This window comes from Bos indicus, chromosome 2 (assembly GCF_029378745.1).
Source record: "Bos indicus isolate NIAB-ARS_2022 breed Sahiwal x Tharparkar chromosome 2, NIAB-ARS_B.indTharparkar_mat_pri_1.0, whole genome shotgun sequence".
Lineage (NCBI taxonomy): Eukaryota > Metazoa > Chordata > Mammalia > Artiodactyla > Bovidae > Bos > Bos indicus.
Window position 1 is genome coordinate 88,233,906 of NC_091761.1, and position 12,885 is coordinate 88,246,790.

Consider the following 12,885-nt stretch of genomic DNA (forward strand, 5'->3'; position numbering starts at 1 on the left):
AAGTTATGACTAACCTAGATAGCATATTCAAAAGCAGAGACATTACTTTGCCAACAAAGGTTCATCTAGTCAAGGCTATGGTTTTTCCTGTGGTCATGTATGGATATGAGAGTTGGACTGTGAAGAAGGCTGAGCGCCGAGGAATTGATGCTTTTGAACTGTGGTGTTGGAGAAGACTCTTGAGAGTCCCTTGGACTGCAAGGAGATCCAACCAGTCCATTCTGAAGGAGATCAGCCCTGGGATTTCTTTGGAAGGAATGATGCTAAATCTGAAACTCCAGTACTTTGGCCACCTCATGCGAAGAGTTGACTCATTGGAAAAGACTCTGATGCTGGGAGGGATTGGGGGCAGGAGGAGAAGGGGACAACAGAGGATGAGATGGCTGGATGGCATCACTGACTCGATGGACGTGAGTCTGAGTGAACTCCGGGTGTTGGTGATGGACTTGGAGCCCTGGCGTGCTGCGATTCATGGGGTCACAAAGAGTCAGACATGACTGAGCAACTGAACTGAACTGAATGAAAGTAATCAAAGATGACTTAAACAGATGGAGAGATATTCCATGTTCCTGGGTAGGAAGAATGAATATTGTGAAAATGACTATATTAACAAATGCAATCTACAGAATCAATGCGATCCCTATCAAATTACCAATAGCATTTTTCACAGAACTAAAACAAAAAATTTCATAGTTCATACGGAAACAGAAAGCTCCCAAATAGCAAAAGTAGTCTTGAGAAAGAATGGAACTGAAGGAATCAACATTCCTGACTTCAGATTATACTACAAAGATACAGTCATCAAGACAGTGTGGTGCTGGCACAAAAACAGAAATATAGACCAATGAAGCAAGATAGAATGCCCAGAAATAAACCCACACACCTATGGGTATCTTATTTTTGACAATGGAGGCAAGAATATACAATGGAGCAAAGACAGCCTCTTCCAATAAACAGTGCAGGGAAAATTGGACAGCTACATGTAAAAGAATGAAATTAGAACACTTCCGAACACCATACACAAAGGTAAACTCAAAATGGACTAAAGACCTAAATGTAAGACCAGAAACTATAAAACTCTTAGAGGAAAACATAAGCAGAACACTCAGTGACATAAGTCAAAGCAAGATCCTCTCTGACCCACCTCCTAGAGTAACGGAAATAAAAACAAAAGTAAACAAGTGGGACCTGATTAAACTTAAACGTTTTTTCACAGCAAAGGAAACTATAAGCAAGGTGAAAAGATTACCCTCAGAATGGGGAAAAAAAAAAAAAAAAACGAATGAAACAACTGACAAAGAATTAATTTCCAAAATATACAAGCAGCTCATACAACTCAATACCAGAAAAACAAACAACCCAATCAAAAAGTGGGAAAAGGATCTAAACAGACATCTCTCCAAAGACACACAGATGGCTAATAAACACACAAAAAGATGCTCAACATTGCTCATTATTAGAGAAATGCAAATCAAAACTACAATGAGATATCACCTCACACTGGTCAGAATGGCCATCATCAAAATGTCTACAAATAATAAATGCTGGAGAGGTGTGGAGAAAAGGGAACAGTCTTGCACTGTGGGTGGGAATGTAAATTGATATAGCCGCTATGGAAGACAGTATGGAGATTCCTTAAAAAACTAGGAATAAAACCACCATATGACCCAACAATCCCACTCCTAGGCATATACACTGAAGAAACCAAAATTGAAAAAGAAACATGTATCCCATTGTTCATTGAAGCACTATTTACAATAGCTAGAACATGGAAGCAACCTAGATGTCATTCGACAGATGAATGGATAAAGAAGTTGTGGTACATAAACACAATGGAATATTCAGTTCAGTTCAGTTCAGTCACTCAGTCGTGTCCGACTCTTTGCGACCCCATGAATCGCAGCATGCCAGGCCTCCCTGTCCATCACAAACTCCCAGAGTTCACTCAGACTCACATCCATCAAGTCAGTGATGCCATCCAGCCATCTCATCCTCTGTCGTCCCCTTCTCCTCCTGCCTCCAATCCCTCCCAGCATCAGAGTCTTTTCCAATGAGTCAACTCTTCGCATGAGGTGGCCAAAGTACTGGAGTTTCAGCTTCAGCATCATTCCCTCCAAAGAAATCCCAGGGCTGATCTCCTTCAGAATGGACTGGTTGGATCTCCTTGCAGTCCAAGGGACTCTCAAGAGTCTTCTCCAACACCACAGTTCAAAAGCATCAATTCTTTGGCGCTCAGCCTTCTTCACAGTCCAGCTCTCACATCCATATATGACCACAGGAAAAACCATAGCCTTGACCAGAGGGACCTTTGTTGGCAAAGTAATGTCTCTGCTTTTCAATATTCTATCTAGGTTGCCATAAAAAGAAACACATTTGAGTCAGTTCTAATGAAGTGGATGAACCTATCATACAGAATCTATCATACAGAGTGAAGTAAGTCAGAAAGAGAAAGAGAAAGACTGCATTCTAACACACATATACAGAAAGTAGAAAATGGTACTGTAGAATTTACTTACAGGCCAGCATTGGAGAAACAGACATAGAGAATAGATTTATGGACATGGGGAGAGGGGAGGAGAGGGTGAGATGTATGGAGCAAGTAACATGGAAATTTACATTACCTTATGTAAAATAGATAGCCAACGGGAATTTGCTGTATGTCTCAGGAAACTCAAACAGGGGCTCAGTATCAACCTAGAGAGGTGGGATGGGGAGGGAAATGGGAGGGAGGTTCAAAAGGGAGGGGATATATGTATACCTATGGTCGATTCATGTTGAGGTTTGACAGAACACAACAAAATTCTGTAAAGCAATTATCCTTCAATAAATAAATAAATAAATAAAAAGTTAGGGACAATGCAAGTAAATAAATGACTTGGAACATTTAACCATTCATAACCCAAAAATAGTGCCCTGAGGAATTCTGAATTTCCTAAGCAAAATATAACAGCATTTAGAAGATGAGATGGTTGGATGGCATCACTGACTCAACAAACATGAGTCTGAGCACATTCCAGGAGACAGTGAAGAACAAGAAAGCCTGGTGTGCTGCAGTCCATGGGGGTCACAAAGAATTAGACTTCGCAACTGAACAACAACAAGCTAAGGTCTTAAAGATAATTATGAACTAAGAAGTTCTCAACAGGAAAGACTGATGAGTCAATCTATTCTAGCCCCTTGCTATTAGATAAGACCATTGTCTTCTTCCCAGAAAGGAGAAACAAATTGCTCTCAGAAGTCTCCAAGAGGGGAATCTAGTTGTCCTGATCTAAGAATTCTCATGATAAATCAGCTTAACATGTTTGCAGTCCTCTCCTTCTGCTTCTGTCTTTGTATTGAGAGAACAGTGATCTCCAAGTAGAAAGACTATTCTCAAGTTCACCCTCAGCCTCATTTTAGCCCTTATTTTCTATTTCTGTAATATTCGCTAGCCTTCTTGAAACCCTCCTCTATTTTTTCATATTTCACCCTAATTATGAAGTCCAGATATGAATTGTCCTCAAGAAAATTCCTTTATGCTGCCCCAGTGGTTATTATTCCTCACGTCTTAAACGAAATGTTAACAGATCAAAGGAATTTTCAAACTCCTTGGTTTGGTCAATTCTGCAAATATTTATCAAGTACTCACATGTGCAAGGCAATGTGCTAGGTTCTAGAAAAGAGAGACACAGATATTTGTAATAACAAAAAAGTAACCATCCGTTCCTATAACACTGTAGGGCAACACCAAGTGAGGTAGATCTCCAAGTATTGACATGACTGTGCTTCCAAGACAAACTGATAAGTGAAAAAGGCAAGCCACAGAGAAAAATTAACAGCTGTCATTTACATAGCCCTTGCTTCCCTGGTGGCTCAGACGGTAAAGCGTCTGCCTGCAATGAAGGAGACCCGGGTTCAATCCCTGGGTTGGGAAGATCCCCTGGAGAAGGAAATGACAGCCCACTCCAGTATTCTTGCCTGGAAAATCCCATGGACGGCGGAGCCTGGTAGGCTACTGTCCATGGGGTCACAAAGAGTCGGACACGACTGAGCGACTTCATTCACTTCACTTCACTTTGACGTTTACACACAAAATAGAGCTACTTCAATAGTTCCATAAAAGCTAAATACATAAACAATAGAAAGGTCTTAAAAATGCACCCTAAATGACCAAACACATGATAATGGTTACCCAAGAAACTGAGTTGGGATTAAGGAAAAATTGACCATCTTCATGATGGTAGATCTTTTTTTCATATGGCAAAGGGAATTTATGTTACTCAGCAATTGATAACTTTTTGATATAGATTAAGAAGGCCTGGCCACTCACTTCAAGTTGTCCATAATTGAATTAGAATGGGCATGGGGGAGAGCAGAGGGCAGTTTTTCAATCTAATCTACAAAACTACGCTAGGCCAAACAGTATTTGTGTCAAGTGAGGGATACAGGTTGTCTGCAGGAAAGGACAGAACTCATCTACCAACAATGATGTCTCTGGGAAGATGGTGTTTGGTGTAAGCTTGGAAAGATGGGGAGGCTGCAAATGTCAGGATTTGGGACTCGGAGCCATTTTAAGCTAAAATAGCAGCTTGAGAAGAGGCTAAAAGGCAGGAAAGAGCAAGGCAGGCACCTCTTAATTTGACAGACAATAGGGAGACATAGAAGGTTTGTGAGCAAGAAATTGATCTTACTAGGGATGCAGCTGAGGAATGAGTGAAGGGTATCTGAGACTGGACAGAGGCTGGTAATGGTCTGAGAAGGAGACCTGCCCAGAAGGGTAGCCACAGGAAGAAAGATGAGAAGAGAGATGTTTAAGAAGTAAAAGTCATGGGAACTAAATAAAGGAAATGGCAGAATCAAAGAGGCTGCCAAAACATGAAACTCAAAAGATCATCACTGAAAATTTAAATGTGAAATACTATTCAGACATATGTCTGATAAATGGAGCAAGTGGACCTAGGAAACCAGGGAGAGAGACTCAAAATCAGAGCATGACATGAAGTTAGGAACCACCATTGTTAGACAGTGAGAGGTGCACATCCCTAGGACAATGACGACGGGTAGGTTGTCCATGCTCTGTTTGCCAAAGCACAGCTACTCAAAGTGTGGTCCAGGGACTAGTGCTAGGCTATGAGCTCTTTGCTAACCCATGTGATGAGACAGAAATTGGAATCAAGAGAAAGCATTTAGAAAGTTTTATACTAATTTAACAGAGTAATTTTCTGTTTATTGGGGCTAGTGATAACAATGGCACGCTATTTTTGTATGTCTTTTTATTTCATTTACTTTTACACTAATCTAATAGAGTAATTAATTATATATTTATTGGATCTTGTAGTTCTTACAATCTCACTTATATTTTTGCATGTCTTTTTAATTTCACTTTTCTATCAATTCATTTTTATCATATTTATAAACGTTTCAACCCACAATGGATTGAAGGGAACAAATAGATTGAAGGACATATAGCATTATATTAGTTTCAGGTCTATAATATAATGATTTGATATTTGTATATATTGTGAAATGATCAGCACAATAAGTCTAGTTAACATTCATCACCCTGCATAGTTACCCTTCTAGAGGAGTTTTACAAATTATCCCCAAATTACACAAAGATGTGGAGGGCGGTGGAGTGGAGAAGCAGGTATAGAAAGTCAGGTTTCTTATTCAAAGTCAAAGAATCTCTAGTAGCTCATACTGTTGTATGTTGAAGTTGCTTTTTAAGACTCAGATTAGCAATTTTGCTTTTTAAAACATGCAACATTCACTGCAGTGGTTCTCAGAAGCAAATTTAAGGTATCCTCAGATAGAGGCAAAACGTTTCCAGCTTCTTAATTCCTTTAACTCTAGAATTCAAAAGAATCACGAATGATTCCAGCTAGACACACACCAACCAATATTTTAAATCAATTTTTAGTGATTATATAGTAGGTGGGACATTTGGAGATTATTTTCAGAAAATTTCCTTTTAGAGTTGAGGCTTCTCTGGTGGGTCAGACCATAAAGAATCTGCCTGCAATGCAAGAGACACAGGAGATGCAGGTTTGATCCCTGGGTCAGGAAGATTACTTGGAGAAGGGAATGGCAGCCCACTCCAGTATTCTTGTGTGGAGAATCCCATGGACAGAGGAGCCTGGTGGGGTACAGTCCATGGGGTTGCAAAGAGCTGGACACGACTGAGCAACTAACACTTTCACTTTTCACTTTCTTTCTTTCATTTATCTTAAAAGTTATCTTATCCTAAAATCAAATCATTTTTCTTATTTTTACTCTGGGGTCCACAAAGTTGGATGACACACCATCATCAAATCTGAGAATACAGCCTGGTATTTCAAACAGCACTGAGAATGACTGGTTCCTGAGAACACAGAATTGTAAAGTTCAAATTCTGTTTATGCTCAGAAATTGTGAAAGAAAAAAAGATAGCATTTGCTAGAGGATTCACCAACCTCTTAGATAATGAAAATCAGTCAGTTAAGTTCAGTCACTCAGTCGTGTCGGACTCTTGGACTGCAGCATGCCAGGCTTCCCTGTCCATCACCAACTCCCGGAGCTTGCTCAGACTCATGTCCATCGAGTTGGTGATGCCATCCAACCATCTACATATAATGAAAAGACTCCAGTAAAATAACATCCTGATGAACTAAGTGTAAATGAACCAGAAATATGTAGAATAAATTTCTTTTGAAACACACATGGTTTTTAAAAATTACAGGGAAAATATTTGGTAAAATTCACTAAAAGAATTTGCCAAACCCCAAATGTTTGATAGACAGTTAGAAAAATGAGGCCAATACAAAACTGTCATTCATCCTGACCTCCAGGTAAGAACCACAACCGTGTCTTAGACTTCCATCAAAGCTAACAAGCAACTAGAATGTTCTTAAACTTACTAATATAGTCAATTACACAAAACCACTAACTTGAGAAACTGATTATTTCTCCGGGAAATGAGTCCTAAATATGAGATTATCCTAGTGTTTAGCAACACAGAAACTCTAAGAAAATCTTGATTTTCATTTCTCACTTTTTATTTTTTGACCACACCTCACGGCTGATAGGATCTCAGTTCCTCCATCAGGGACTGAACTCACACCCACTGCATTGGAAGCACATAGTCTTTACCACTGCCAAGGAAGTCCCCAAAACTTGATTTTTAAAGAACAATTGGTTCAATGGGTGAATAACATAATCCTTATTTTGACCTGTCAATTAATCGAACATGGGGAAAGGTGTGGTGGAAACCCATGTCCATCAATTTATGCTATGCTTTGGATCAAGCAAATTGACATTCATGAAACAGGCTAAGTGTTCAACTTTATGAGATACATCATACGTTAAAGTATTTTACAGAGTAAATGGTTGGTTTGATTTATCCAATAGTGACTGTGACTCTGCCTTTTTTTTAAAAAAGTGCACAACAAATTAAAGTTTACAGCTTAAATCTTTATAGGAGCCTATGCCATGCTTCCTTGGTTTTTCCCTAGACATATCTTTAGTGATGGGCAGGAAGCATTTGCATTTGCCTCTCAGGTAAAAGCTTCTTTTACAGAAATGGGCAAAGAACATTGAGAATTTATAAGTGTACATGTTCCTGTTTGTTTTGTCCTGTTTGTTACTGAAAATGTGCATGTCCAGATACCACATTTGTGTGTTCTTCTCTTACTAAAATTGCAGCTTTGTGGAGGCACCATTCTTGTCTGCCACATTCACAGCTTCACTGAAGTTCCTAGCATAGTTCTAGACAGAAATAAGGCAATATTTGTTTCATGTTTATGAATGAATAAAGCAGCCTCAGAATGCTTATGCTTAGTCCCTGAGTTGTGTCTGATTCTTTTGCGACCCTGTGGATTGTATGGGCTTCCCTGGCGGCTCAGACCATAAAGAATCTGCCTGCAATGCGGGAGACATGGCTTCGATCCCAGGCTTAGGAAGATCTCCTGGAGGAGGGCATGGCAACTCACTCCAGTATTCTTACCTGGAGAATCCCCCGGACAAAGGAGCCTGGCAGGCTACAGTCCACGGGGTCACAAAGGGTCGACTGAGTGACTAAGCACACGTGGACTGTAGCCCGCCACCAGGCTCCTCTGTCCATGGGATTGTCCAGGCAAGAATACTAGAGTGGGTTGCCATTTCCTCCTCCAGGGGATCTTCCTGACCCAGCGATCAAACCCGGGTATCCTGTGTATCCTGCATTGCAGGAGGATTCTTATCCCACTGAGCCACTAGGGAAGCCAGCCTCAGAATAAGCGTCATCTGTTTTTCTCTCAAACAGAGGCTCACCTATGACAGTAGACAAATCTATTCTATGACTATGCATACTACCTTCTAACAGCCCCTCCTTGGACAGCTTTGAATTCATTCAGAATGAGTGGTCTAAGATTTCCTGCCCAGCAAATCCACTGGAATAGCCAGCACCAAACCCAAGGAGGTTTGAGACTTATAGGGAAGCAAGTAAGATAGATGGCATTTTCATCTGTCCATCAGCCCCAGTGTTAACTACCTTTTAAAAAGTGCTTTCTGGTAAGTAACGCTCCCCAAGCCTCCAGGCACTCAAACATTGATCTGTAAATATTTAACAGTGATAAAGAGATACATGCAGGTAAGTGAAATCATCCTGTAAAGATACATATCTGTAAAGATACAGAGCAAAGAGACTATTCACCTGCCTCTTAAAAACATTCCTCGGGTCTTCAGTGTTCTGCCACATTTCCACGAGCCTCCTTGGATCATTTACCTGTCTTAGTGAAACAAACGCTAGCTTGTCCTCTGGCCTCCAACTTGTTCTTCCAGAACTGTGGGGATTCCTGACTTGCTCACTGGCTTTAGAATTTACAAATGTGGATGCTAACCTTGACTTTCTAAACAGAAGAAAATCTTACAAGTATTACCAGCAGCATTCGCCCTTAAAGGTACAAACAGCAAATTGCCTTTTGTTCCGTATTTTGTCTTTATCTCTGTTCTACTAGTTCTGCCCATTATTTAATCCATTTAGCTGCCTTCACAAAGGATTAACAACATGTTTACCTGCTTAGATTTGATTAAGAAAGAAGCAAATATGCTTCTGATAGGGTCAAGCCTGGTGATGTTGATTTTTACAGGAAGAACTTGATGAGTGTCACTCAGCATCTCACCAGCGGCATCACTTCCAACAAAGGCTGTGTCTATGCTGCCCCCAAAAAGTCAGCTGCCCATTCACTCTTCCAGACAACCAAATCAACCAAGTCAAATAAATAGTTAATGAAACCGGTTGTTTGACCGAGTCGAATCATTTGATTGGATGGATTAATTCACTTCAAAGCAGTTGTCCTGGAGGCCCTGTGTTACCTGTCTGTATAGCCCCACAACCGAATGAATGCTGACCACAGCGGACACAGAGAAACAGGGCACTCTGGCAGAAGGCCATTGTCTGCAGAATTGCTGAAGCACAGGGTCTGAACTGTACGAAACAGCAACTTTACTCTCTTTGTCCTCCACGTTCTCCAAGAGCCGTGACACAGTGGTTAAGGGTATGGACTTTGGAAACAAGACTCTCTGGGATGAAATCTCAGCTCTGTCACTTACCATTTTTGTGACGTGAAGTGAGCTACGCAATTGCTCTCTGCCTCCCACCTAAAATTTGAACATGATACTACATATCTTAAAGAGTTGGGTTGTTTGGTGGAATAATGGATGGATGCAAACAAAGCACCTAGTGAACATTTAAAAAATGTTTGCCATCATTATTTTGTTATTGTAATTTAACAGAAAGACACTTCAGATAGGAGACCGTGATATGACCATAATTTCCCAGAGCCTCGGATGCTTTTAAATTTAAAATAATATATCTCCCAGCAAAGACACTTTCATTTGTCAATGAATATTAGGTTTTTCCATAGTTCTCCAAATACTCATAGTTTTTATACTAGATATAACATCATCGGGAAGGTTATCTGGAATTATCCTATTGAAAATATCCATATTGGCTCCAAAATGACCAGACTTCTTCTCTGACTAAAATATATCATCTTCCAGAGAGATGAACAATATAGGAGAAATAACTTCAGTGCAGAGGACACTGATTGCTGTGTCTGCCTGGCGCAGAGGAAGCTTCATGAAGGTGCCACCTGGGAAGTGTCACGGGCCCCTTTAGAGAGCCCCACACGTAGTTTTATGCTCTGTTGTCTTCTTGAAATTCTTAATAACTTTTGAACAAAGGGCCCCGAATTTTCATTTTTCCATGGGCCCTGTAAACTAAAGCCTGGATGTGATCTATTACCAGTAGCTAAGATTCTAGGGTAATGGAACCTATTTGCAAAGCAGCAATGGAGACACAGACATTGAGAACAGACTTACGGACATGGCTGGGGGCGGTGGGGAGGTGGTGAAGGAGAGGGTGGGAAGTATGGAGAGAGTAACATGGAAACATACATTGTGTGTGTTAGTCGCTCAGTCATGTCCAACTCTTTGCAACCCCATGGGGGTATTCCCTACCAGGTTCCATCCATGTGATTTTCCAGGCAAGAATATTGGAGTGGGTTGCCATTTCCTTCTCCAGGGGATCTTCCTGACCCAGGGATTAAACCCAGATCTCCTGCATTGCAGGCAGACTCTTTACTGTCTGAGCTACCAGGGAAGCCTTACATTACCATATGTAAAATAGATAGCCAGTGGGAATTTGCTGATGGCTCAGGGAACTCAAACCAGGGCTCTAGAACAACCTAGAGGGGTGCGAAGGGGTGTGAGGTGGGAGGGATGTTCAAGTGGGAGGGGACATGAGTAAACCTATGGCTGATTCATGTTCATGTTTGATAGAAACCAATGCAATACTGTAAAGCAATTATCCTTCAATTAAAAATAAGCAGATTTAAAAAAAAAAGATTCTAGGGTAGCGCACGTTCCACAAACCAGAGATTTTCTGTTAGAAGATTTTAATAAAATGCTGACTAGCTCAGCTGGTATGATACTTGTAACTGAAGTAGAAGTTTTCCTGTGGTTATTGTCCATGGGGGAGCTGCCTCAGAAGGCAGCAGCTGCTCACAATACAGAGTCACAAAACAGAGCCACAGACGGGCTCCACCTAGCTCCTCCCAGGGCCTCACAGGTCAGGAGGATTTGATGAGAAACAGCAATTCTGAGCCAGTTCCCCTCATCCGTGATTCCACTGATGTCAGCCCATTAGTCAAAAACATACCTTGAACAGTCTTAAGAGCCTAAAATTATCTTGATACCAAACACTAAAAAAATGGATTTGGAGTCTTCTGTTCTCCATCCCAGGCTTCTTTAGTTCACATCTCATTTCTTAAGCCCTGACGTTGTCTCTATCAGTTTTCTATGGCAGGGGATAAAAACCACTGTTTCAGTTGTTTGATTTTTACTGTGTGATTAGTCTAAGCATGATATAGAGAAAAGCACGTAAAGCATTATTTTATTTGAAAGCCAGAAGCACATAATGTTTATTAATAAAGAGTCTGGTTTACATAGATTTTATTATTATTGAGCATAAAATGGTTTATATTACAAGCAAGGGTGAAATTACTAACTAATTAGCCTGTGAAGATCATGTTTATGGAATATATAAATCTAGGGTGTTGCTTTTTTTTTCTGCAAACCTTAAGGGTCTTATTCATTAAACATGTACATATGCAGCCTTTATGCTGAAACAGGGGATTGTGACATATAATTCAAGGTCAAACGATTCATTCTGTTTCTGGATGTCCAAAAATCTCAGAGCTTTAAATTCCTTAACTATTAATGGAAGTTGGTTTCAACACACAGCTGCTGTAGCATGCACACTGAATTCAACCATAACTGATGGTAACTGAGAAAAGCAAAAGTGAAGAACAGACGGGCTAAATTATCTGTCTGTCTGTCTCTCTCTGGATACTGTAGCTTAAAACCCACTTAACTCTTCCAAAGGAACTTTGTTTCTATTAACTTAGAGGATTGCACAATCTTTGTAAACACACCATTCTCGTATATTTCAGTTAAATTTTGTAATAGTACCATAAAATGTGTCAGGCATTGCAATAAACTATCAGTTACAGGAAGCACAAATTGGTATGGGAAAATTACTAGAAACCATGTCTTAGAAGGAAGAAAAAAAAATTTTAAGAACTTGGAAAAAGAATCCTCAATGTTTCCTTAAAATGTGTGTTTCTTATTTTAATAAAAACAGAGATTGTGTGTTTTAAGTCCGGTTTCAGGGTTAGAAGCAGTGTGGCTACTTTATTTCAATGCTAGTCTCTCCAGGCCACTAGAGACTGTAACCTTCCCTCTTTACCTATCTCCTACCACTCTGGAGTAGGAATGCTATCAGGGGCTAAAGCAGGGACAGGCAGACAAATGAATGTTGCCATTTTTTACTTTCAGAAGCCGTTTTAGGGGCAAAACTTAGAGCATATTGGGTTTGCTGTATACTACATCATTGGTTAAAAGTTGATTTGCCATATATCCTGACTCTAGTCCTTTCATTCAAAATCCAAGTTAGTAAAGGTGACCAATTCACCTCTGCTCTGGAACAGGAATATGCTTCTTTGCAAGAGTAAAGAGGCCTGGGCTGAGGGCTTGCTGCTGCTACTGCTAAGTCGCTTCAGTCGTGTCCGACTCTGTGCGACCCCATAGACGGCAGCTCACCAGGCTCGCCCGTCCCTGGGATTCTCCAGGCAGGAACACTGGAGTGGGTTGCCATTTCCTTCTCCAATGCGTGAAAGTGAAAAGTAAAAGTGAAGTTGCTCTGTCGTGCCCGACTCTTAGCGACCCCATGGACTGCAGCTTACCAGGCTCCTCCATCCATGGGATTTTCCAGGCAAGAGTACTGGAGTGGGGTGCCATTGCCTTCTCCGGGGCTGAGGGCTTAGACTGGCCGAATGGTAGCAAGTTGTTTCATTTGTCTCTTGCTTGTTTGAACAGCCTCAGAGTGAC

The 12,885-nt window shown here is 40.7% G+C and overlaps 1 protein-coding gene across 2 annotated transcripts in view; it reads right to left on the minus strand.

Annotated features, from left to right (window-relative positions):
• Positions 1 to 12,885, minus strand: part of FTCDNL1 (formiminotransferase cyclodeaminase N-terminal like) — a 158,078-nt gene that overhangs the window by 22,098 nt on the left and 123,095 nt on the right. For both annotated transcript variants that reach the window (XM_070769879.1, XM_070769854.1), the window contains one exon: positions 1 to 12,884. This exon is cut by the window's left edge and continues 22,098 nt beyond it. In XM_070769879.1, the coding sequence (XP_070625980.1) occupies positions 12,847 to 12,884 (38 nt within the window). In that variant the 3' untranslated portion in view covers positions 1 to 12,846. The remainder of the gene's footprint in view (position 12,885) is intronic.